A 24812-nucleotide genomic window follows, 5' to 3' on the forward strand; every position below is an offset into this window, starting at 1 on the left:
ATGACATCTTTACACACCCGCAGTCATGTGATCCAGGTGTTCTTGTTTTCTGAGTCTGAGCACAGCATTTGGCTATACCACTATTTTCTGTTTTCACCACCTTGGACAGTATGCAGATACTGGTCCTTGTGTGTGAACCTGCTCATAACCAATCATGGAGCATTTTCACGAGGCTACTTAAGTCTCCACCCATTAGTGCTCTTATCTATGTCATCTCTGCGCTAGCCTCACATTTTGTCATCTTCTTTTAGCCTGACATTTTCCTGGCTCTGAGTATGATGAATGTCTTTTGACTGAAACCTGAATGTTTGAGGCTTTATGTCACAAAACAATCTGGATCTGGCTTTCTCTAGCACTGTGGGAGAATGGTAGGGGTATCTCACCTTAGCGCCATGTAGTAGAGATACAAATTCTGAGTTCCCTACCCCATCTCTGTTGATAGATGGTCTAGTTAGCATTTTAACTGTCAACTCAACAGTCTGGAACAGTGGATCTCAGCCTTCCCAATGCTGTGATCCTTTAATACAGTTTTTCATGTTGTAGGGACACCACCACCACCATAAAATCATGTTGTTGCTATTTTATAACTGTAATTTTGCTACTATTATGAACTGTATTGTAAATATCTGTGTTTTCAATGGTCTTGGGTGATTGATCTCTGAAAAAAACCATTCAGACCCCAAAGAAGTTATAACCCATAGGTTAAGAACTGCTGGTCTGGGGTAACCTGAGAAGGTGGTCTCGGATGAGGGATACCTCAGATTAGGTTGCCATGGGGAAGTATCTTGAGTGTCAGTTGATGAGGAAGGTCCCATGCCACTGTGGGTAGCACCATTTCCTGGGTTGTATAAGAAAGCTGGCTAAGCATCAGTGAGCCCGCAAGCCAGCAAGCCACAGTGTTCCCCCACAGTTGCTACTTCAAGCTTCTACTTTGGTTCCTCCCAGACCTGAGAGTGTAATAACAAACCCATTTCTACCCTTAGTTGTTTTAGTCAAAATGATTAAACCCAGCAACAGAAAGGAAACTCTAGGGTGCAGGGGGTTCAACTCAGCCTCACTAATTCCTCTGGTAGGGTCTAGGAAGATCTCATCACTTTCCCCAAGTGGCCTGGTCACTTTCATGTTAATGCTAAGTTCTCACCAGGCCTTCTCTGACCTTATATGCAAGAGGAAAGGGGCTCTCTACTGCTAGGAGGTATAAGGCATGGCTCCCCATGAGGATCTTGCTACAACCTGTTGGTATAGAAGACTATCTATATGGTCTGTTGAGCTATTGGGAGTGTGCACACAGCTTTCTCTGTGAGGCTTGGATGGACTAGAACAATCATATTGCAAATCAGTGTAGTGAGGCTGCCCTTGCCTGATGCTTTGGCGAGAGACAGCACATGATTGTTGGGGTATTTGTCCATGTCTGTTGGTATCGCTACTAGAGACCTGTGCATCAGAAAGAAAATCCAAGGAAATTACCACCATCACTGTATTATTCAGGGTTCCATAGAGTCACAGAACTCACGGAATGTCTCTATAAATTAAAGAAATTTATTGTAATAAGTTCCACCTAACCCAACAATGGGCAGCTGTGAGTGGGAAAATCCAAGAGTCTAGTAGGTGCTCAGTCCCATGAGGCTGGTTGTTTCAGCTGCTGTTCTGTATATGCTGAAATCCTGGAAAAGAAGGTTCCAACATATGTCCTGGCAAGAAAAGTGCACGTAGGCAAAGAACAAAGCCTTCCTCTTTTATTGTACTTATTATGTAGGCCTCCAGCAGAAGGTGTCGCCCAGATTAAAGGTATGCCCTGGATTTGGAACTTGCTCTGTCCCAGGCTGGCCTTGTACTCAGAGACTGTTTACCTCTGTCTTTTGGGATTAAAGGTGTGGGTTAAACCTTGGCTGAGCCAAAGATTTTCATGGCCACTATGCCTTGAGATCTAGATCGAAAGCACATGTCATCCCATGTCAAGATCTGGGTCAAAAGCCTGTGTCTTCCAACCTCAAGATCTGGATCACAGGTGTGTGCCCTCCATTTATGGATTGTAGTTCATTCCAGATACAGTCAAATTGGCAACCAGAGATGCCATCCCCGTCACGCAGGAGCCCACAGGCCCTAGAGAAGTGTTTCTCTCTTCATCCTCTCAAGTCCCCTCAGGTTTGTTTCACTAAAGTATCTAGGGTGCCCACTGTGGTTAAGGGAATAGGAAATCTGTCTTCTCAGAATGTCATGAGTCATGACAGTGACTTTTGTGCAAATAAAAGTATGGTCAGGCAGGATGGGGTTTACACTAATGTGCTGGGACTGAACGTCAGGCGTGCTAGATCAGCGTGCTCCCACCGAGCCATGGCTGTAGCCCAGTCAAGAGTCCTTTCTGGGGGACTTTCTGAATTCCTCAGGCCCTAGATCAGTTGACTCTGGGAGTCCCATTTTACATGAGCCATTTCTGGTCCACTGGCCTCATGCTAAAGAGTCTTCCTTCCTTCGCTACCCCGCCTAAGCTCTGGGAACAGACCACGCCACCAGCCCCTCCCCAGAGAGTATTGGATCCGTGGATGAAAAACAGACGCACACAGTTGTTCAATTTCAGTGGCCTTATTGGCTCAATTGCTGGGCATTATTAGTCTCTGCGGCTAGAGTGCCCTCCCCAGTACCCTTAACTCAGCACCCTACATCTGTCCTCAACTTCAGTCGCTCAGCTACCTTTAGTCCTAGCTCAGCACCTCATCCTCTCACTGGAGAAGCAGTCTATGGCAGTTTCTCCCAAGATTTCACATGGCTTTTGTCCCTCTCATTTCACATGACTGATCACCTTTTGTCCCTCTGAAGCATGGTGAGAACTCTTCCCTCCCCTTATGTCTACTAGCTTGCCTGCAGGGACCCAGAAGTCCCGCCTATTTCTTCCACCCAACAACTGGCCCATTGCATCTTTACTGATAGATCAAGTAGCAGTTGGGGAACAGGACCTTAGCATCAGAACCACCCCTACACTTCCTACACTCTTTGACCTTGTGACTTACTGCCCTTCATCCAATCTAGAGCATCCCTTCCAGTCATACAGGCCAACTTCCAAACAGGGGAGATTCCTCTGGGAAGGGCTGTTCTTTTATGATAAAATGAAAAAAACAAAATGCATAGCATTTTCCATTTTAAAAATGGTATTATTGGACCAGTGAGCAGGCTCGGTTACTCGGTTAAGGTCAATGTACTTGCCACCAAGCCTGATGACCTGAGTTTAGTTCCTGGGGTCCACATGACAGAAGGAGAAAACAGACTACTAAACTACCAAAAATTGTTCTCTGACTTCTACATGCATGACTTACACACACACACACACACACACACACACACACATGCTACATAAGTATAAAACTATATTATTATGTTCTTCCTAATTTCTAGGAGTCAAAATGCACCCCTTATATATAATGATGATAGATGCTATTTTATATTATTTTTAACAAAAACTAAAGTTTAAAGTTTGCAGTCACATACTGCTTCCCCTAAAATTTTTTGCCTTTCTTTTTCTTCTAACTTAAACATGTTAATTAAAAATTAACATGGAAAATGGGGCTCATTTTGCAAACACTGAAATGTGTAAATATCACTTTGGTGAATTTTGACAGAGGGCAGGACTATATAACACAGACTTTAACTACCTTGGAGAAGTGTCCATTGCTGGAGAAGCTTCTGGGAGTCACTTTTTTGTCCCTGCCTTCCCTGTCCCCTGCAGTTCTGACTGTGTGTGTAACTCTGTTCTCCTGCTGCAGAACTTGGGGAGCAAGCATTCTGGCTCACTCTGTGCAGCATATGTCTGTGTTGAGTCCATTCCTCTGTATCCCCTGCCTGACTAGTATTTCTTTATGTAGCCTTCTCTGGACTCTCACTGCCTCTTCTCCCCCTCCAAGGCTCTTTGTTCTAAGACTCTGCTGTGTCACGGCCTCCAGCAACTGGCCTTCACCTCCAGGTGACCTCAGGCACAGTCGCTGATACAGAGTCCCATTGTCCCAGAGAGGCAGCAGTCATGGATGCTAATAGGCGTGCTATCTCACCATGTTAACATTCATCTCTCAGACCTTGTTGAGAATCCTTTCAAGTGCTTACTGCTCATTGATATGTCTTAATATTTTGGTGAAATATATGATTTTGTCCTCTGTCCTATTATAAACCGCATAATGCTATGTGGAAGGAATTTGCTAAACACTGTAAATATGAGAAGTCTTAATTTTCCCATCCTGTGGCTTAATCATTTTCTTAATATCTTTTGATAAGCATCAGGCTTTAAGTTTGGTGGGATAGAAGTCATCATTTTTTAATTTTTTACTAGTGCCCTTGCATCTTCTCTGAAAACTTTTTTGCCTAACTGAAGACTGTAATGATATGCCCTATGACATTTGCTTTTACAACAATGTCTACTTCCTATCTCAAATTAATTTCTGAGCATAGGATGAGGTTGAAGTGGGCTGTCATAAAATTAGCCAAGTATCTAATCATGACGTGTTAATAAACCTGCCTTTTCCCATTCAAGCATTTTGCCTTCTCTGGGGAGAATCGACTGAACATAAGATTATGAGGCCATTAGGGATTTCATATTTTACTCCATTCATTGATTTGTCTATTATTTTTACTAATTTTTTCTTGGTTTATCAATCTTATGTTGGATAATATGAATCTCCTATGTACTGTATTCTTTTTCAAAATGATTTTGGCTATCCTATACTTTGAATTATTTTTCTATACATTTTAGAATTGCCTGTATATTTTCTGCTCACATTTATGTTGACTCTGATGCTCTCACTACTTTACTGCACCAGTCTGTGAGTGTGCTGTGAGTGAGTGTGCTGTGTGCTGTGAGTGAGTGTGCTGTGAGTGTGCTGTGAGTGAGTGTGCTGTGAGTGTGCTGTGTCCACTCAGCCATTTCTCTCCAGCAGAGCTTTTTAATTAAGCAATAGAATTCTTGAGCATACGTCACTACATTAAGCCTTAATTTGCATGTTCTTGAAGCTATTAAATGACATATTTTAATTGAACATATCCCAGTTATGTGTTCCAGATGTAATGTAGACACAATTATTCTTGTATGTCAGCTTGTCTTAAGTAAGCCTACTAAGTCCATATCCTACTTGGACCCTCCCTAAGTATTTAACTTTAGAGTATGGATTTATTATTATTATTATTATTATTATTATTATTATTAAGAAGGGATGTGTCCTAGGCTTTTGAGTTTCAGGTACACAGATGCTTTTAATAACAACTTGTAAAGGCTCCTAATTCTAGTTTGGATGTAAAAGGAGAGGAGAGAACTTTACTCTCATGGGAAGAAGATACAGAATCTGGACAAAGCAAAGCAGCCGTACTAGGAAGCAGCGCGGTGCTCAAAATGATGACGTAGCTTCATAGAGAAATGAGGTCCATGGGGATAAACCAAAGCTCCTGATGCTTCAAACGTGGGCTGAGCAAAGCAGAAGGACTATGGACCTATCAGATGGGAGCGACTGGCGCAGTAAGGGCGCTGCTCCAGCACTTCACTGTGTGCAGTATTAGCCTGGTGGAGGCTGAAGGCAGAGGTGATCTGAAAGGGCTGCAAATATCACTGCATTCCAGTTAAGGGATTTAAGCACCCACAGATCCCGCGTCTGTAAGAAGGTATTAGAAGCACTCCCTGGAGACACCAAAGGGGTGGCTGTGCTGAGTACTGTGTTTCATGTAATTGTGAGGTTTCTGCCCTTGAAGAAATTCTCGTGACTGAAAATCACTCCCTCTTGGTTATGCGCTTATCAGACTAAACGATCAGTTGATTTAGATACCATATTCTCTGGTATTAAAAGGTGTGAAAGTGGCGTGCTGCCGCGCTGCCATAACCACCTAATTGAATATTCTTTCTCGTTTTGTGTAAATGCCTTTGTCTGCTAGAAATGCTACCAAGCGCGGGCCTGTGGTTACTTTAATTCCATTGCTGATCCTTTCATATGGTTTCCTGCATTCTAAAGGGAAAGCGATGCACACTTGACTTCTGTAGAGACTTTTCCTCTTATGAATCAGCAGCAGTCTGAATCAGTGTGAGGTGCTTTTAGTAAGTGGTTAAATCGATGCCTCTGTGTCAGCACTCTTGTTTTAGGTAATGGTGATTTAGCATTCTCACTAAAGGAAATACCAGCGTGTAAAGAAATCATACTTATTGCTAACTAAAGAATCTGTGATAATAATCATGGAAGGGCTGGAAAAACATGAGATCCTGTGTTCAAGGATCTCATCCTCTGCATCACAAATCATCATCATCATCATCATCATCATCATCATCATCACCAGCAGCAGCAGCAGCAGCAACAACAACAACAACAATCTTTTTAGATTTTCATGTGTGTGCATGTGCATATATATATATATATATATATATATATAAAATCTATATATAAAATCTATATATCTAATCTATATATCTATATCTAATCTATATCTATATATCACCTATCTATATCTAATATATATATATATATGAGTCCTTTTATATTTGTCTGAGCACATATATGTATGCTCACTCATATGGACATGCATGTAGAGGCCAGAGATACCAAAAATTCTTGATACCAAGAATTATCTTTTTTTTATTTGTTTTCTTTTTCTGCTCTGTTCCATCTTGTTTTGGAAACAGGGTTTTTCTGCATATCCATGACTGTCCTGGAACTCACTCTGTAGAACAGACTGGCCTTGAACTCACAGAGATCCCCCCTCCGCACCCCGCACCCCTGTCCCTGCTGCCCAAGTGCTGGGATCAAAGGCGTGCACCACCATGCCCCAGCCCAATGTTTTTTAATCTAAGTTGGCATTCAGAATTAGTCAAGATACAAATCTTCCAGGGAGACAGATAGCTAGGGACTGAGTCAGAACAAGACCTCTGGGGTCAGTGATAAGAATAACGATGTTAACTGATAGCCGCAAATAATCCAGCAGCTGCACACCTTAATCCCAGGACTTGAGAGGTAGAGATGGGCATATATTTGTTAGTTTGAGAAGAGTCCAGTCTAGCTAGTAAGTTCCAGGCTAGCCAGGGCTACATAGTGTGATCTGGTATCAAAAATAAAACAAAAGTAATACAGAAACTTCATTTCACTAATAGCCTGAATTTTGTCCCCAACATGTCTTTAGATTAAACAATATTTTCTCATTTATTTGAAGATTCCCTTTCCTTTGTACATATGTGCCTGGTTGTAAATGTGGAACCTGTGGGAGCCAGTGTCCATATAAATGTTTTCCTTAATAGCTCTCTCTCTCTCTCTCTCTCTCTCTCTCTCTCTCTCTCTCTCTCTCTCTCTCTCTCTCTCTCTCTCTCTCTCTTTCTCTCTCTCCAGCAAGCCCCAGGAATCCCCACCTCCACTCCCCAGAGCTGGCTGGCATGGCCACTGCGGACTGGACCTGTTTATTCAATGCCTCTTATTTCTTAGCATAGATATGGGTCCTCTCATGTGTGACAAGCACTTCTCGCAACAACTGAGCCATCTCTCCAGCCTTGAAGACTCCCTTGCTTTTTAAAATGATTCATTTTCTTTTTCATCTATGTGTGTGTATGTCTCTGTGTCTGTGTACATAGGCACACATGGATCCCAGACATGTTGTGGGTGCTGAGAACTGAACCCAGGTCCTCTGCAACAGCAGCAGCACTTATACCTGCAGAGCCATCCATAGCCTCAATTCCGCTTCTTTTTTTGGTTTCTCTCCCAATATCCAGGTTCATCAGAAATCAAGTTGGCTGAAAATAATGGACAGGAAATTATTCAGTACCAAACCTTTAGACAATGGATGTTAACTCCAACCAGTTCCTTTTGAAAATGGGCTAGAATTGATATAGCAAGTTGATTTGCTTTGCATTTCTGGGCATAATCCATCAATATAATTATTTTCAGTTCCGTGAGGCTGAAGCTCTTTGGATGATCTTGTGTGTGGTCATTCCTGCGGTTACAGTTAAGTGGGCACAAGAGTCCTGGGGGTGGGGGTGGGGCAAGGTGGCCCCTTGTTGCATCAGCAGTGGGTGCTGGCTGTTGGCCAAGGCTCCTTAGCTCTTCTTCATTAGGTTTCCATCCTCCAGCAGGTGATACTCAACCGCAAGTGGTATCAGGGTCACAGGAGAGCAAGAGCAGAGTCCTGGGCACCTCTTCAAGGCCTAGCCTGTGGAATTCACTTTCTTCACCTTCTGCTTGCCAAATGAGCCACGTGTCCTCTCCGATACATGGGATGGATGTAAAGAAGCCAGCACAGTGTCCAAGCAGGAAAGGAGCGGCTCGTTAGACTAGCCATCCATCTCTCCAGGTGTTTCAGCTTGCATTTCCCCTCAAGCATCTGGAGCTGGAAACAAAGGCAAGACACTCCAGAAGCAGGAAAACCTATGCACAGAGAGCAAGCAATGGTTGGATATACCACAACCTGAAAATTCCTGTATGGTCAGGGCCTTGCTGACCGGAAGGGAAAAAGCTTAGGGGGTGGGAAGCTCAGAGGCTGCTGCTTCTAGGCCACCTTCTTTTCCTAACTGGGTACGGCAGTGCTGGGAGAGTCAAACAGGAGAGAAGAAAGAAAATATGCCAGCAGGTGGACACAAAGAGCCAAATGAGACAGGAACGCCTCCCCTAGGTTACAGAGTCATCATCCACACTCAGAGCCTTCCGGTGCCCCATGCTTCTGCTTGCTTTCTGGTTTGTATTTGTTATCTTATATGTCTCTGTGTGTGTGTCTGCTAGACTGTGTGTGCACCACATACATACATACATACATACATACATACATACATACATACAAGTGCCTGCAGAGGCTAGAAGAGGGTGACAGGTGACCTGGGTGCTGGGAACAAGCTGGGTTCTCTGAAAGAGCAGCAGGGCTGGTAACCACTGAGCCATCTATCTACATAGGCCCCATTCAAATACTTTTTTTTTAATTAAGCAGATTGTATTTTTAAGATTTATTTTTGCTTTTTTGCTTTATGTATATGTTTGTTTACATGTATGTTCACCATATGTGTTCCTGATGCTGGGGGGTGGGGTGGAGTGGGGCGGCTAGAAGAGGAAACTTGATCTCCTGGAACTGGACTTAGAGGCAGCAGTCAGCTACCATGTGGGTGTCAGTAACTGATCCCAGGTCCTCTGCAAGAGCAGCAAGTGTGCTTAACCATTGAGCCATATCTCCAGCTTCCTACTCGAACTGCATTTTTTTAGAGCCCCTGAAACTTTGCAGTAGCTTCCTGCTGTAAGAGGCCATGCCTGCCTGCAGAGTGTGGTGTACACGTAAGCTTCTCAAGTCCAGTGTAGCCTCTAACACAGGACAGTACCACAGTTCACATACTGTGAGTAAAAGGAGGCTAAAGATTATGCTCTTCATAGGAAAAGGCAGATGGGGGTGCCTTCCAACTACATATTCTAGGTTCTGTTGAAGTAAGGATGGGAAAGCCAGAGGGTGCTCCAGACTACTCCAGAACCTGAGGTTTAGGAACTCTCTTGGCAGTCAATGTTCGGTCTCCCTAACCAGTTCAATGCTCTTTTCCAATACCTGCGCTGAGGTCTTACTCCTGGAGAATGAGAAGCATAGAAATACTGTTCTTCACCAGCATTTGGCCTTTCCTTTTAAAAACAAAAAAACAAAACAAAACAAAAACCTCTTCCTTATAGCAAATAGAAATCACTTTCTGTAATTCCAAACCTTTAAGTCTAGATTTAGCACTAGACAAACCAAACCCACAGTGTTCTTTCACAAGCTTTCTTTCAAAGTGAGTTTCCCCTGTTGATGGCTACGTGACAAGAGTTGGCCTATCTGCCTTAATGAAACCCAAAGGGAACATTACCTTGAATAATTACATGAGCACATGAGGCAAGTTCAGGGGCTGGGTATACCATCTCGTGGTTTTGAAATGTGTGGTAAAAGGCATCAAGAGTTGACAGATTAGTCGGGGATTTGTCAAGAGTATTAATTACAGACTTGGAAATCTTGGTTAGTGACAGTCTGTCTTGTCGCATCTTGCAAATGTGATCAAAGTCATCATTTCAGTTCTTATTTGATGGTGCTTAACCACGTGTGTGAAGAATGAAGCTTTTCATTAGAAATCATTGGGAAGCGGGGTGCATCGTGAAGGAAGAGGGCCTTGGATTGACCTCCCCTACATGCTTCTGCCTCCTCTTCCTCTTTCTTTTGGGGAGTCCCCATTGTTTCTGAACACTTGAAATGTTTTGAGGATGGCTGACGCCGGGAGGGGAATAGTTCTTAAAATATAGATAGCACACAGGGACAAAACGGGCTCCATAAAAGTGGTCTTTAAAGCCACAAAAAAGAAACTAAGAAGCCTGGAGGTTGTCGTGATTCAGTCCAAGACATGGATAACTTTACGAAGACTTCAAATGTCGGGGTACAATAAGAAGTTGCTTTGGGGAAAGGAAAACAGGCCTCTGCCCTTGTTCAGGTCTAGAAAAACAATCCTTTATTTTGGCTTCCTTGCAGGGATGGGTGGGTGGGACGGTGCCGGCGTCTAAATCATAGAAAATGAAATAGAAACACAGCCCTGGTCTGCAACCTCCCTCCCTTCTTCTGGGAAGTCTGCCCTGATGGACCTGCCTTGCCTGACAGAGTGGATCGACCACTCGTCGATTTCCCGCAGTTGGAGGCCGGAAAGTGACTAAGGCTGAGCCTTGGTTTGTTTGGTGGTCCACTGAAGTCTGTGGGGGCCTCCTTACTGCCTTCCAGGCTCTGGTGGCACCCTTCCCGCCCTTCTGGTGAAATGAGGCAGACCTTTTCACCGGCTCATCTAGTCACAAGTTCTTGTCAGTTGCCTCTGTGAGCCAGAGGGTGGCACTCCAGAGATGGAGAGGAAGCGCGGGAAGAAGGAAGGAGTGGAGAGAACGCAGCGTCTCTAGTTATCGAGGTATCTTAGCGAAGAGCAGCTACCCTCAGTTCCCTCCCCGCCCCCCCCGCCCCGCCCCCCGCCCCTCCCCCGCCGCCCCGCCCCAGGATTGGAAAAACAAACAAACAAACAAAAAAACCCTAGGACTCGGCTGGACCTGGGGGTCAGAGACTTAAGAGATTTTAAAGACGCAGCTTGTTTAGAAACAATAACTTCCTGTGTTGTGGGGAACTCAAATTTTCTGCTTTTCTGAGCGGCAGACGGCAAGTCCTCCGTGAGGGCGCCCACATCTGACCTGTCCCTCTGTGTCATGTTTTGCAGTTGCTGAATTTGTGCGAGTCCGTGAAGGATGACGCCCTGAAGGTGATCTCTGCGTTCAATATTCCACACAGCACCATCCGCGCACCAATAGCGGGAATCCCCAACCCCGGGGCTGCAGAGGCCTTCCACCCGGCGCCCACGCAGCCGCTCGTGCGGGATGGCGCGCGCTCCCGACTGGCCAAGCTGTGAGCCAGGCGAGAAATGTAGTGTCCCATCTTCCAAGTATTTGGTCAGAGCTGGAGCAGAGGACAAAGTGGCAGGTGCGGGGCAGCCACCTTGGGGATATTAGTCAGGCAGAGGAGGTCCAGCTAAGGCTGGCAAGGAGCAGGACAACTTGTCCGGGAGAGGGAGCCCTAGATGGATGCCCTAAGTAGCACAGTGACTTATCCAGGTCACCTAAGCAAGCCCTTGCCTTGACTTCTCCCAGCCATGGCCCTGGATCCCCAGACAATGGTCTCGCCCACCCGCACGGTGTCACCAAAGATCTCTACTGTCAGCGGTGACTCAGATTCCCAGAGACTTCGAAAATCTCTGGCGCTGGGTGAAAAAAAAAATCAAAACATAAAAATCAAACACCCTTAGGCAAAGGGGGTGGAGGAGAGCTCCACCCTCTCCAAGCTCGGGCAAAAGTTCAACGAGGGATGATTAGTGAATCAGCTCTGTGAGGAAATGCGCCGGCGAGAGCCGAGAGCTTGAGCCCGGAGTCGTCCTAGTCTTAGCAGGTGGGCGATCTCCGGACCGCAGGACCATGCGCAACAAACGGTCCTCGGCGCTAAACTGTTACCCACCCTTCAGAGATGTGCAAAGTTTAATAAATGATAGAAAGGTGCTCCGGCGGCTTGGAGAGGTAGGGATGGCGGGCCTGGGGAATTGTTGGAATAAAGTGATTTTGGAATTTGGAGATTACACAGGCGGAAATGAATTTCTCATTTGTGTTCTGACTTGGCGCTGCCCAATTTCATTCTCATCTCTTCCTAGCCATCGGCTCGCTTCCCTCCCTCCACATCCATTGTCAGCTTCGGGAAGGCACGGGTGACCCACTGGCCCTTCCCACGCCGCTCTTCTCTGCCGTCAAATCCGATCCCAAGAGTTCTCCTGACACAGCCGGAGAAAGCTGCATGGGCCCCAAAGCCCGCAGCTACCTCACTCGAAGCGTTTGGTGGAAGCTCCCCGACCGCCTTGTTCCCTGATGATGCAAGAGCCTCCGCCTCCAGGCCGGCTTCCTAATTAAGCCCTAAATAAGAGCACATAGACCAGCCCGTTGCTTTCCCCAGCGCCTGTATATTTTCTTTTAGCGTGTCCAGGGTTGCAAAATCGGAAGACTCCAGAGCAGCCTGTTCCTACAAAGAAACACCGGCGCTTCCCCACCCCCACTCCCCACCCCTGGATGGTTCTTTTCTAGTCCGAGTCTGAGGCGCCTTGCTCCCCGCTGAGGGCGAAGAGCAAGCCGACTTGTTACAGGCTTTGGACTCCCGGAGTAGCAGCAGCAGATTGGGCTGCATGGGTGGGATGCCGAGTGGCCAAGGCACAGTCTTGGTTCACAGCCTTAGTCAGGGCAGACCTGGATCGGTGGTGTACACGGCTGCATCCACGCCCCTGCCCTGTGCGCTCCGCTCCTGTAGCAAACACCCCTTATCTCCAGCAGGGGCAAGGCTTTGCCTTGAGCCCTCCAGCTTCCCTGGGAACCAGTGGCTTCTTTGGTCTCGCTCAGGATTCACCTGAGAACCACGACCTTAGCTTGGGGCTGTGCTGTGTCACGGTGACGTTAGATCCGTTTAAGAACACCAAAATGACCAAGATGGCCCAACACTGGGACGGCAGGCCGCGACACTTGTTCTGCATGAAAAGGCTATGTCCTTCCTGCTGCCAGCCTGGATGCAGGTTGGGTAGCCCTTAAATCGAGTTTCTTTAATCCTCACATGTACAGTGCGGGACGTTTTATCTCCAGACCAGCTTCTCTGAGCCTCCGCTATGAGAGAAGGGGTTGGGGGTGGGGATGCACATGGCACCACTGACTTCGAGACTTCCGTTGGGATCACGAAAGCTTCAGGGGGACCGGGGGATTTTTCGACCCCCTTATGGTTTTCCCAGCTCCCCTGCTCCGTGGTCGCCAGCTTTGGCGGGCTGATGGACAGACGCGGTACACTGAGCCTAATACATTTCGAGGTTCCCAACACCGCTCATGGCATAACCGTCTTCATAGCCCCCCCCCCCCCCTCTTTTTCCTTGTAATCATTCTTTTCCAGTTAACTTTCTCATCCCATTTTATCTGCTCGTCGTGCACGCCCATCGCTCCCAGAAGCTTCCCTTGTCTCTCAACTGTCCTTCTCACCACCAGCTCTGCCTCTTAAGTAACTGGGCACTGGGGAAACAAACGTATAAGACACAACAACATCATCATCAACAACAACAACAACAAAACACACACACACACACACACACACACACGGAGCCTAAATGAGAACAGAAGGCGGCGGCGGTGAAGATTCCCCCGATGAGTTGCAGCCGAAGCCGAGGAGGAGGGTTGAGCATCTCTCTGTTCTGAGTGCCCGGAGGCCAGGAATTCTAGGAAAGGGCGGTCAAAGGCCAGTGCCTATCCTTGCACCAATCTAGTCCCCATGGTTTGGGGCTGAGAAACTCTGCAAAGCAAGGGCGCAGGGGCGCCTCCTGGGGCTTCCAACTGGCGCCCGCGGCCAGGCTGGACACAGCAACGTGCCCTGAGCGCCCCCTAAGTTCCGCTCGGCGAGGTGGCCGCCATGGGAGGATGGGGAGGGGCGGGTACATTCTGAGTGGAGGATGGGCGTGCATGCAGCTGCCCGCAGGCCAAGACACTAGGGTAAACACGCCGGGGGTGGGCGGTGCACCCAAACTGCAGGACAGCCGGCGGGGCCACCCTCCCTACTACCTGTCGCTGCCTGCACCCGCTAGCGGCCTGGGGGCCGTGGGGGTGGGGCTTACCTTCCGGCTTGCCAGGGGCCGGACTGAGCGGGGGCGGAGCCCGCGGTGATTGGGCGCGGGAGCGGGGGCTCAGTAGGAGCAGAGTCGCTGGGGCAGACTGCTTTCACTTCGCTCCCCGCAGGCACTGGGTCACCAGCTGGTTGGAGCTCTGCGGTCCTTGCCGCCGTCGCCGCCGTCGTTGTCGCCGTCACCGGATTCCTGCAGCCACTCTGCGAGTTGTGTTCCACTTGGATTCACACCACCTCCTCTGCTCCCGCCGCCACCGCCTCGGCGCCCTTCCCCTGGCTCTCGTCCACCCAATGTCTGACTCTGATTCTCGGACTGAGAAACGCAAGGTAAACACTCGGCGACTCTCGGGGCGCAGGCTGGGGATGGATAGAAGCCAGGCGCCGCAGCCACCTCTGCGGCTTCATCTGTCTCTGGTGTCGCACGTGAGGGTGGAGGCGCTGGTTTATCCCGCGTGGCGCGCGGCTGCAGGAGGCGAACGCTGGGAGTCGGGTCGAGGTCGCTGCGTGCCAAGGCACTTCTGGGGAAGGGTCGTGGGCACAGAAGCTGCGGGCACTTAGCCGAAGACTGGTTGGGCCGAGATGCCTCACGAGGGGCCGCTGAGGCATCTCTCGCGGGCAAGGAGGGCGCGTGGTCTCGGCTTGGAGCGGAGGTCCCGCTTGGTGGTGCCGGTAGTGCGTCCAGCCGGGAAACGTCGCCGCGACCCAGGCGGCCCGGGAGAAGTAGCCGCGCGGTAGCGGCGGGCGGGTAGACTTAACTCTTCGCTGGCGCGGGTTCATTGCGGAGGTTTGAGTATTAAAATCACACGCTCCCAGACTTCGCTTGTACTAATTCAAGCCAATTTGGCCACAATGGTCAATTTCGCCTTTCCGGATGGCCCTGGAGTCCCGGTTCTTTTTTGCGAGCGTCCTGTGGATATTGAGGAGCACCGTATCTACAGGAGACAAGAGACCCCGTAACCCTACTAGGGCCACTTAGGCTATGCGTATTCCAAGCCCCAGCCAGCTTGACTACTCCTTCTAGCCTGATTGCACCAGGACCCAGTCGCATAGGCTGGCAGACCCTTGAGCTCGCCAGCCTATTGCCCCCGGGGCAGGCATTGCTTGCGGAAAGCTAACTGAACAGTGGGGGCGGAGGTCTAGATGTGCACGCCCGAGACCCGAGATGGTCGTTCATATTTGGTGCGTGTCGGTAGCACATGGGGGTACAGCAGGTGAAGTTGCTGAGAATTTCGGCTCCGGACTGCGGAGGCCATTAGGGCCTTTGCCCGGGGTGGCCTGGAGTGTGATCGTGACCCCGCGGATCTCCGAGGGGTGCGGGTCTCGCTTTGTCTCTAATGTCCCACTGCCCTGACGGCGGGAATTCCCGAATTCCCGCAAGGCGCTGGGCGTCCAGGCCTGGCCCAGGGGTGGGGCGGGGCGCAAAGCGAAGCAGCCCGGCCCCCTAAGTTCCAGTCGGAGCTGCGGCGGCCGGCACAGTCTGAGCGGCGCTGGGCGGCGAGTTTGTCAACAATCGCCTTGCCTTCGGCTGCCTGACCCGTAGGCGCCGCCCCCGCCGCCTCTGCCCATTGGTTACGATGAGGAGCGACTGCGCGCGGGCCAATGGGGAGCACTGGCAGCCGGCGCCAGGGGCGCAGGGCTGGCGGTGCCCGCGCGGCGGCGGGAGCTGCGCGCGAGGGGCGGAGCGGGAGGAGGCGGAGGATGATCCCGGCGGCGGCCGGTGCGGCGCGGGCCAGAGGCGCGGCGCGCGAAACCTTGGGCTCCCCGGCGGAGCGTGGCGGAGGGCGGACGGGCAGGCGCGGGGCTCTGGAGCCCCGGATCCCGCTTTGTTTCCCTTGCCTCCTCGGTGGCGACGTGCAGGGGTCGTCCGATCGGCGCAACACGCCGCGCTCGGAAGGGAAGGGGCGGACGTGAGTCTCGGCGTGGTGGCCCGGGGAGGGAAAGAGTCAGTCTTGCGCTGAGTATTGCCAAGAGCGCGCAGCTAGGTGTGGAACTTTCAAAGGGATGTCTCTGAAGGCCCCCATTTGGAAGTGTGAACATTCCAGGAAGGTTGCACCCGAGAGAAGTGGTTTAGTGTTTGGGGTGGCGCGCAGGGCAGGCAGCAGGAGGGACCTTGCGGCCGAGGGCACTCGACCCGGGCGGAGCTGCGCTCGGAGTTACAAACTCTATTGTGACGCACTTACTACGACTGACGGCCGCTGCCAAACCTTCTCCAGACTTGCTGCCCTCAGCATTTTCGGCAAACAATGGGGCCGGAGCAGGGAAGGCGGCCAGCCGCCTGCAATCTCTGCATCTGCGCCCGCTCCAGTGCTCCAGCGCCGCATCTGAGCCCGGGAAATGAGAGCCCGCTGGGATTTTCAGACTTGATTCAAGTTTGTCCTGAAGAAAAAGCACGAAATGTAGACTTCCCACGAGCTGCTTCTCCTGTCTGTGCTTGTGTATGTGCGTGAGCGCACCGACTGACTCCACAAGCTATGGAGTTGATACTTTGTTTTGTTTGGTAGTCTGATTTTGTTCCACCCTGCATCAAAATAAACACACCTTCATTATTTTGGGTGGCCTTTTGGTCTTACTTGGAAGATAGTCAGAAAAGTAAACAGCATAACAGAATCTGAGGTTGACTCTAGAATTCTTAACAAGTGGATGAAATGATTTTAAAATTTAAATTGCTGAAGATAATCGTTTTGTTGTTTTCTCCCCTCCGGTTTCCTTGTAGAAAAAAAGACCAAATGGCCAAGCAACCTTCTGATGTAAGTTCTGAGTGTGACAGAGAAGGTGGACAATTGCAGCCTGCTGAGAGGCCTCCCCAGCTCAGGCCTGGGGCCCCTACCTCCCTACAGACAGAACCGCCAGGTAATCCCGACGGCGAAGGGGACCGCTGCCCCCACGGCAGCCCTCAGGGCCCGCTGGCCCCACCGGCCAGCCCTGGCCCTTTCGCTACCAGATCCCCACTTTTCATCTTTGTGAGAAGATCTTCTCTGCTGTCCCGGTCCTCCAGTGGGTATTTCTCTTTTGACACAGACAGGAGCCCGGCACCCATGAGTTGTGACAAGTCAACACAAACCCCAAGTCCTCCTTGCCAGGCCTTCAACCATTATCTCAGTGCAATGGGTAAGCCATAGCTGGGTAAGAGGCAGTTCCTGTGTGCTTGTCTGAATATCGGTTTCAAGGCTGTGGGGAGCATTTAAAGGCTCATAGAATTGGTCGAGTGACTCATTCTATATTTTGGTGGAAACAAGATGTATGGAGATCTACAAAAAATATTTTTTTAACTTGTAAAGTTTGTGTCATGAATTTATGGATGTACAAACATCAACTTACTGAGCTTTAAAGTTTGAATCTGTGGGCTTCTAGCCAATGTTTATAACCATGGTACAGTTGGTTTTAACCACTAAGTTTAGATGTTAATGTCATTGTGTTGGAAAGGATCCCGGTCAGATATATAAACTAGCTTAATAACCACCAGGTATGTAAAGGAAGTGATGGACAACTTGATCATTTCTGAAGACAGCCTCTGCAAAGATAAAATGTGTATCAGCAGCACCCACCTAGAACCCTGAAGAAATTATGCCCCGATTCACCTTTAAGCTCATTTTTGCTTCAAGAGATTGGATTTTGGATGGATAGATGACATTCAATTGTAGATTTTTATTTCAGGAGCTAAAGTCAATTGTAGAATATTATATAAAAACTATCTTCTTTTATTTTTTTTAAAATTTATCTATTTTATGTGTATGAATACACAGTAGCTGTCTCCAGACACACCAGAAGAGGGCATTGGATCCCATCACAGATGGTTGTGAGCCACCATGTGGTTGCTGGGAATTGAACTCAGGACCTCTGGAAGAGCAATCAGTGCTCTTAACCGCTGAGCCATCTCTCCAGTCCCCAAAAACTATGTTCTTAGTTTTGAGATTTCATGCATAAAATTACATTTGATTAAACTCATCCACTTCCCCAACTTCTCCCTTTAACACTTCCCAGATCAGTTGGAGAACCTTAACCAAGTGGCAGAAAATACCCATGGTGCTGCGGAGTACAGCTGATGAGGAGACAGCTGGTGGGGACATTTTGGAGGGTGTTTACCCCACCATCATTGAAGCTGCCCTGATTATGTCCAGTTCCTATGAGTTCTTAGAGTACAAGTGTTTCTATATCACATCCTAACCAGACGTGCAGATTTTGAAGTCAAATATCCCAACCTTTAAACATTAACCACTACTTTAGATCCTTTAGTCACTGTTAAAAGGAAGATTGAGACATCTGTAGACTTGATTTGATTCTTAAGACCTCCTAGGTTGTGCTTGTGCTCCGTACATTTCTAGTACACCCCAGGAACGGGATGGCTCTGCGTGTTGCTTCTCCACCAAAAGAAAAACTATGTTTTGATCCTTATCATCCACAATCATGCTTGCTATACGTCTGGGCTAGTCAGACTTGTAGATGACATTAGGATCTTGCTTATGGTGTCAGTTAAGAACGTTTGCTATATGAACCATTCTGGGGATTGTAAAGCCCTCCTAACCTAAAGGAGCTGGAAGTTTTGTGTCTACTACTACTTTAACTATTGCTTTTAGAAGTGCTTCTGAACAGGCACTTGCTACTGTTCTGCCATGAAATATACCCAGTGTATGCATACTTATACAGCATGTACTGAGTTAACAAAGCTCCTGGTATAAGTTCTTAAAAACCTGTGCATTTTAAGGACCTTCTGGAAACTATTAGAGTCTTAATACTGTGAGCCAAGGTAATGGTCTCTGCAGGTGGTGGGACTATCTGGGGAAATATTTTCTCCTTTCCTGTTAACTAGGAGTAGTGGATGTGTTAGGGCACTTTCTAATGTGAAGATAGTCTCAATTGTTTTATTTTTCATCTTGTACTATTTAAGAAGCTAATTACAGTGTAATTCACCATGATTTGAGATGACTGATACGGAGCTTTAAAGATCACAGTCTAAATTCTTAGGCCAAGTTAATGATCACATCTATGAAGTGTTAACTACGTTCCAGTAGATTGGGATGATGTTAGCTTAAAGGTTAATGCATGAGTTTAAACAGCAAGTGACTTGGGTTTGTGTAAAGGTAATGCACCAAAGTACGTTTTTAACAGTAGGTTCTTGAGATTTGTTTGGGTAGAGGGTGTGTTGGGATGGGATGGGGCAGAAATTACTGACAGGATAAGAGGACTTGGCCAGATGTGAGACTATTAAATTAGATCCACTCGGAGTTTCTGTCCCACTGCTGCTTCTCTGACCACCCTCACAATTTTACTTCTTCCTGTAGGCTACGTAGGCTCAGCTAAAAAGTAGTCTTTTTATCTTTTGGACTTGTTTAATATTTTTTACTCAACCATTAAGATCTTCAATGCTGCTTTTGATAGTTATTGCAAAATACATTTTTCACAAAGAAGCCTTTATGATCGGTATGAACCACTGGTTGCACAGAGGTCCAGCTTAGCCAAGGTCTCCTCCTCTATGCTGGCAAGTGGTGGTAGGAAACAGAGTGTGTCTTAAAAGCCATGTCCCTCTCTCCACTGTTGTGTTGAGATTGAACCTAAAGCTTTCCCCATTAAGGCAAATTCTCCTTCAGAGCAGGAAACCCAGGTCTTGTATCTTTACTGTAGTGGGAAAGGAAGGGTCTCATTGGAGATGCATGGCAAGCTGATACTGTATAAGAGATGTCGGCACAGTTTCCTCCGTATCCCATTGTTTTGATTTTGCAAGAACATTTTGTTTACTGTTTGGAAGTCAGTGTAGTAAAACTATGGTTTTACTCAATATTAGCCTCTGTATACTCTGGGAGGATTGACTTGTCAAACCATCTCTTGGTGAACGGTTGATTGTCTTAATAAATCTTCCCCACACCCACTGGCTGTCTTTTCTAGTGTTTTTATGCCACATAAGTCTTTCACACCAGTTGATCTTTGCATATATTCTCAATTTGAAGGATAGACAGTGTGAACTTGGAAATGCAAAGCAAATGAACATTGATCGTCAGTAAGGACTCTGAGGTGTTTGTGAATGTCTTCAACTTTGGACTGGTATAGCAGAATTTCATCATCTTTACACACTCCTCAGTGTCCTATGCAGTTGGCCCTGCTTTAGATTGAGAGCTTCCTGTGGAAGGCAGGACATCCTGCAGATGCCAGCGTGTGGCTAACAGAAGACTGTGGTGCTCTGTCTGTGAACCTGTCCATGGACTTGTGTTTTGCTCTTACAGTGCTGGGAATGGAACTCCGATCCCACATAAAGCACATATCTAATCCCAGCATATCTGTGGTGGCACGGGAGGTGTCCTCTGACCTCTGACCTCTGAATAGGTGCCCCTATTAATGAAGTAATTTCTTGTGCTATCTCCATAGACACTCAGGTCATCTGCACACAGTGGGTGGCTCATTTCTTTTGCTTGCCTTATCTCTCTGACTAGAGCTTTGTAGCCTTGTTGGATAGAAGTGATAAAGGTAGTCTCAAGGGTCGTCAGCCTTCTGCCTAAAGAGTAAAATCATTAAATTAGCTATAGGTATTTGGGGATACTTGTTAATAAAGATTAAGAAATTTTAACCAAACTCCTAAGTTCCTGAGAATTTTCAAGTTAGGTTTTAATAGTGTTTGTACCACGATTCTGTTAGCCTGTTGGCATGGTGCCATACAGTGTTTAAACATTGTCAAGTGCTCTTGTCTGCCCGGGATAAGTTCTACTTGGGCAAAACATAATTTGTGTACAATGCGGATTGAATTGAGTATTTTATTAGTTTTACACCTTAAAAGGTGTTTGTTAATGTTTGATTTCTGTATCAAGGCCTGAATGAGTTGAGAAATATTCCCCCTCTAGTATTTCCAGAAGAAACTATGAAAAAGCAGTATTAAGTTTTGAGGGTGTTTTTTTGTTTTTGTTTTGTTTTGTTTTGTTTTGTTTTGTTTTGAGACAAGAGCCTCATGCAGCCCAGGGTGATTTTGAACTTACTGTGTAGCCAAAGATGTGCTTGGTGCTTGATCTTCTGTTCCTCCCGACTCCACCTCCCAGATGCTGAGATCACAGACATGTACACCTATGCTTCGGCCAGAGACTTGACACTCAGAGTATCTATCTCCTGGTGATATCAGAGCACCTATGGCCATGCTTTGAGTGGTGGGCTTCCTTTGCTACAGTTGGTTTCTGTGTTCAGTCATCCTTTCTTTGAGCCCCTTGGTGAGAACAAACAGTTGTGAATTCTCTCTCTTTCTACCTGTGGGGGCTTCCCAGGGAGAGGCTTCTGGAGCAACCTGCCTGGGCCCTGTGAAGGCAATGAGAAGACAAGGTAACTACCCCAGTGTCTGGTGCTGAGAGCTCAGAAGCCCTCCCCGTTCCTACTTTCCATTTCCCTGTGCTTTGCGCACAATGTTAGTGCTCTCTTATGTTAGGGAGGTGGGCTTGGCCTGGCTGTGGAGCTGTCCCTCCCTCGGGGAAACAGGTCTGTATCTCTCACCTAGGTCTTGTTGGTTTGTGGGTTTTCTTACTCTGTTTAGATGTCGTGACAATTCCAGGCTGTGTGGCTTAGTGGTGGCTCCCAACTCCAGAAGCTGAGAATCTAAGATCAAGCAAGGTAGATTTGGTGTCTGAAAAGCCACTTGGCACAACAACAGCATCCCCAAGGTGTCATCACTGGGAAAGAAAAGGTCGTGGCGTCTCTAAAGACATATACTACACCCAGAAAACCCCACATTTTAATACTGACCGTTTAGTGGCTATGGAGCATCAATTTAGACTAAGGATACGTTGATTGGTTTCAGCCACAGAGAATTCAGGATTTTAGAAATCACCTCTCTGTTTGCGTTTTGCTATTGTCTATATAGAATAACATTAGAAAGAGATTTAGCATCCTGGCTCAGTGGTTAAGAACACTGACTGCTCTTCCTAAGGTCCTGAGTTCAAATCCCAGCAACCACATGGTGGCTCACAACCATCCGTAATGAGATCTGACACTCTTCTGAAGTGTCTGAAGACAGCTACAGTGTACTCACATATAATAAATAAATAAAATTTTTTTTAAAAGAGAGATTTAGCAGCTGAACGTGGTGGTACATACCTTTAATCCCAGGAGGCAGAGGCAGGTGGATCTCTGAGTTTGAGGCCAGTTCTTAGAGAGCCAGGACTACTCTATACACAGAAACCCTGTCTCAAAAAAAAAAAAAAAAGAGAGAGAGAGAGAGAGAAAGAGAAAAGAAAAAAAGAGATTAGAGGTTTAGCCACAATCCTCTTTTTAATAACCATGCTGTCTGTCATTCCTCTCACCCTGTGTGACAGTGGCAGAGCCTCAGGCTGTTCTCTATTGCTTCCTGTATGTATGGATAACAGGGTCTAATTTCAAAATAGATAATGCCCCTTGGAGCATTTATTAAAGAGAATCTTAGAGTTGAATGTGATTGCATAGAAGAGATGGACTGGAGAGGCATTGGTTTTAGTTTGTGTGCAGGGTGCTAGTGGAGGCAGATTGAAGAGTATCCAGCTATTTGCAGCTGGTACTGTGCAGAGAGAGAGAGAGAGAGAGAGAGAGAGAGAGAGAGAGAGAGAGAGAGAGAGAGAGAGAGAGAGAGAATGAGAATAAATCTAAGATAACAATGACAGCATGAGGAACATGCCCTGGCATGTTCTTTTAAAAGATGACAGAATTGTTAATAGCTAGTTTGGTTTTAAAGAAGTTCTTAGGCCTAAAAGGAAGAAGAAACTGTGCCTAACTGTAAGTAGTACAGATGCAAATGTGTGACTTTCTACTTCTGAAAGAAATGAAGACATCACCTAGACAAATATAACAGTGTCTACTGCACATTTGGCTCTGTCACCTTTATTTCAGGCATTTGCAACAGCCTGTCACTGGGTGCGCATGTCTTGCTTGTGTGTTACACTCTAGCTGCTGGTGAAGCCACTCCTAGCTGAGCCTGCATTAGAGGTCTCCCAGGGGTGCTGTCCCTTTATTGACTCCTGAGGGCTGCCTGTATACACTGTCCGAACAAACCATCTCCAGCCCATGCAACCCTGCCAGCTGCCTGCCTTGGTCACCTCTCTCTGCAGCCTTGTACAACCACTCAGAGCAAGTCTGGGCAGGATCTTGGCTGCTCTTCTCCTGACCCAAGGACCCCAGTGTGCCTGGCAAGTCTATTTGAGCTCCAGTTTACTCGTCCATCCAGTGAGGACCTGCATTCTCTACGTTCTGTGCGAGTTTGCAAATAACCCAGCAGACAGGAACCACCTCGTAGGAACTCAACACATCTCCTTGCCTCCCAGGAAGTTGTCCCAGCTGATCATAGGCATGGCCGATGGGCAGTGTTCTCTCTACTCACATCTGTGGAGAAGACCAGCCTTTTTGGAACCTACTCACAGGGAAGAGTGTGGTAGTGGGAATGTTGCTGTGTGTGATTCAGAAGCCCTCTGGTTCCAGAATAAACAAGCAAAAAGGGAAAATATTTTCTAGAAACTCGCTTGCGTGTGGTGGGAAGTTTGAACCTGCTGCAGGTCTGCCGGTGGACCTGAACATCACCGTGAGAGGAACCTTGGCTTTTTTGGCAAATCTTTGGACCGTGGAGGGACATCTGGAAACCCTGCCCACACCAGCTCTGCCTGCCTTGGGGCTGAGCCTAGGCCACCTGCTGGAGACGGAGGTGGCAGAAATTTGACTAGAGTTCAGAAATGTGTATTTTGAAAAGAACAGTCTAAAGACAGGCAGAGAACCACTTTCCCCTGCGGGTCAGTGTTCTGGAACAGCTTCTAAAAAGCAAGGGGTATACTTTTCATCATTGGAAGATCCATTATCTGAACAGTCAAGACTTTAAAACGTGCCTCCTTCCCCTGTACCTTGAGAGGTGATGTACTACCCTTAGCCTAGTGTTGGTATAGGAAGTTTCAAGCCCTTCCAGATGAGGCTTTCCTGTGCTGGGGAAACCCAGCATTCGCTGCATAAACTAGCATCTCCTTAATGGTAAGCTGAACCCAGGTCTGTAAGAGTCCGGGCCTTTTTGGCTAAGTGTTACTTAGGATGAGTCTTCAAGTCCCTGGTGTCTTGTGGGAAGCCCTGACTTCTGTGCTTTTCCCAGACCCCCATGTTTCTTTGGAGAGCTGTGGCCTGTACCCTGATGATGCTGGTGATAAAGGTGCTGGCTCCTCCTGTTGTTGCATTGGCCCATTGTCAATGGGACAAGAGAGTGCAACACTGGTGACTTGTCTCCCTTGAGAGCCCATGTCCTCCTGGCTCACGTATGCCATCGGGGCTCACAGTCGATGCCAGCCAGTTAGAGACACAGTGTGTGTGTGTGTGTGTGTGTGTGTGTGTGTGTGTGTGTGAAGTGTTTGTTTTGTTTTCTGCCTTTTCCTAATATAAAAGCTTGGGAGTGCATTGTCTGATGATGAAAGCTTGCTTTCTGGTCGTTGGCACTGCTGCCTGCCCTCTGCGTCTTTCGAAATGAAAGCGGGTTTGACGCTGAAACTGAAAAATACTAAAAACCATTTCAGCTCAGGAGGAGTATGCATGTTAAGCTGGAACAGGTTGAACAGTAACAGTTTTCAGCCGTCAGCTGTCTTGAGTCCCCACCCCTCACCTCTCAGAATAGATTATACTTTCAGGTACAGGGTGTAGCTTCCCATTCTTATTCCTAAAACATCTAAATATAAGCAATTTAGGAATAAATGAGAAATTTG

General features: G+C 47.5%; 2 protein-coding genes across 7 annotated transcripts in view; both read left to right on the forward strand.

Moving 5' to 3' along the window:
* Acoxl (acyl-CoA oxidase like) overlaps positions 1–12088 on the forward strand; it is a 275238-nt gene extending 263150 nt beyond the window's left edge. Inside the window, exon 18 of the mRNA XM_052183555.1 lies at positions 11183–12088. Coding sequence (XP_052039515.1) covers positions 11183–11371 — 189 coding nt within the window. The 3' untranslated portion in view covers positions 11372–12088. The remainder of the gene's footprint in view (positions 1–11182) is intronic.
* Positions 12089–14382: 2294 nt separating this feature from the next.
* Bcl2l11 (BCL2 like 11) overlaps positions 14383–24812 on the forward strand; it is a 36755-nt gene continuing 26325 nt past the window's right edge. The window contains exons 1-4 of one of the 6 annotated variants that reach the window (XM_052183573.1): positions 15733–16055; positions 16862–16998; positions 17167–17256; positions 18130–22303. In XM_052183573.1, the coding sequence (XP_052039533.1) occupies positions 15748–16055; positions 16862–16998; positions 17167–17256; positions 18130–18191 (597 nt within the window). In that variant the 5' untranslated portion in view covers positions 15733–15747 and the 3' untranslated portion in view covers positions 18192–22303. Of the gene's footprint in view, positions 14476–15732; positions 16056–16861; positions 17257–18129; positions 22304–24812 lie in introns of those variants that run through there. The other 5 variants (XM_052183570.1, XM_052183571.1, XM_052183574.1 and 2 more) reach the window with 5 other exon arrangements.

This window comes from Apodemus sylvaticus, chromosome 5 (genome assembly GCF_947179515.1).
Source record: "Apodemus sylvaticus chromosome 5, mApoSyl1.1, whole genome shotgun sequence".
Taxonomy (NCBI): Eukaryota; Metazoa; Chordata; class Mammalia; order Rodentia; family Muridae; genus Apodemus; species Apodemus sylvaticus.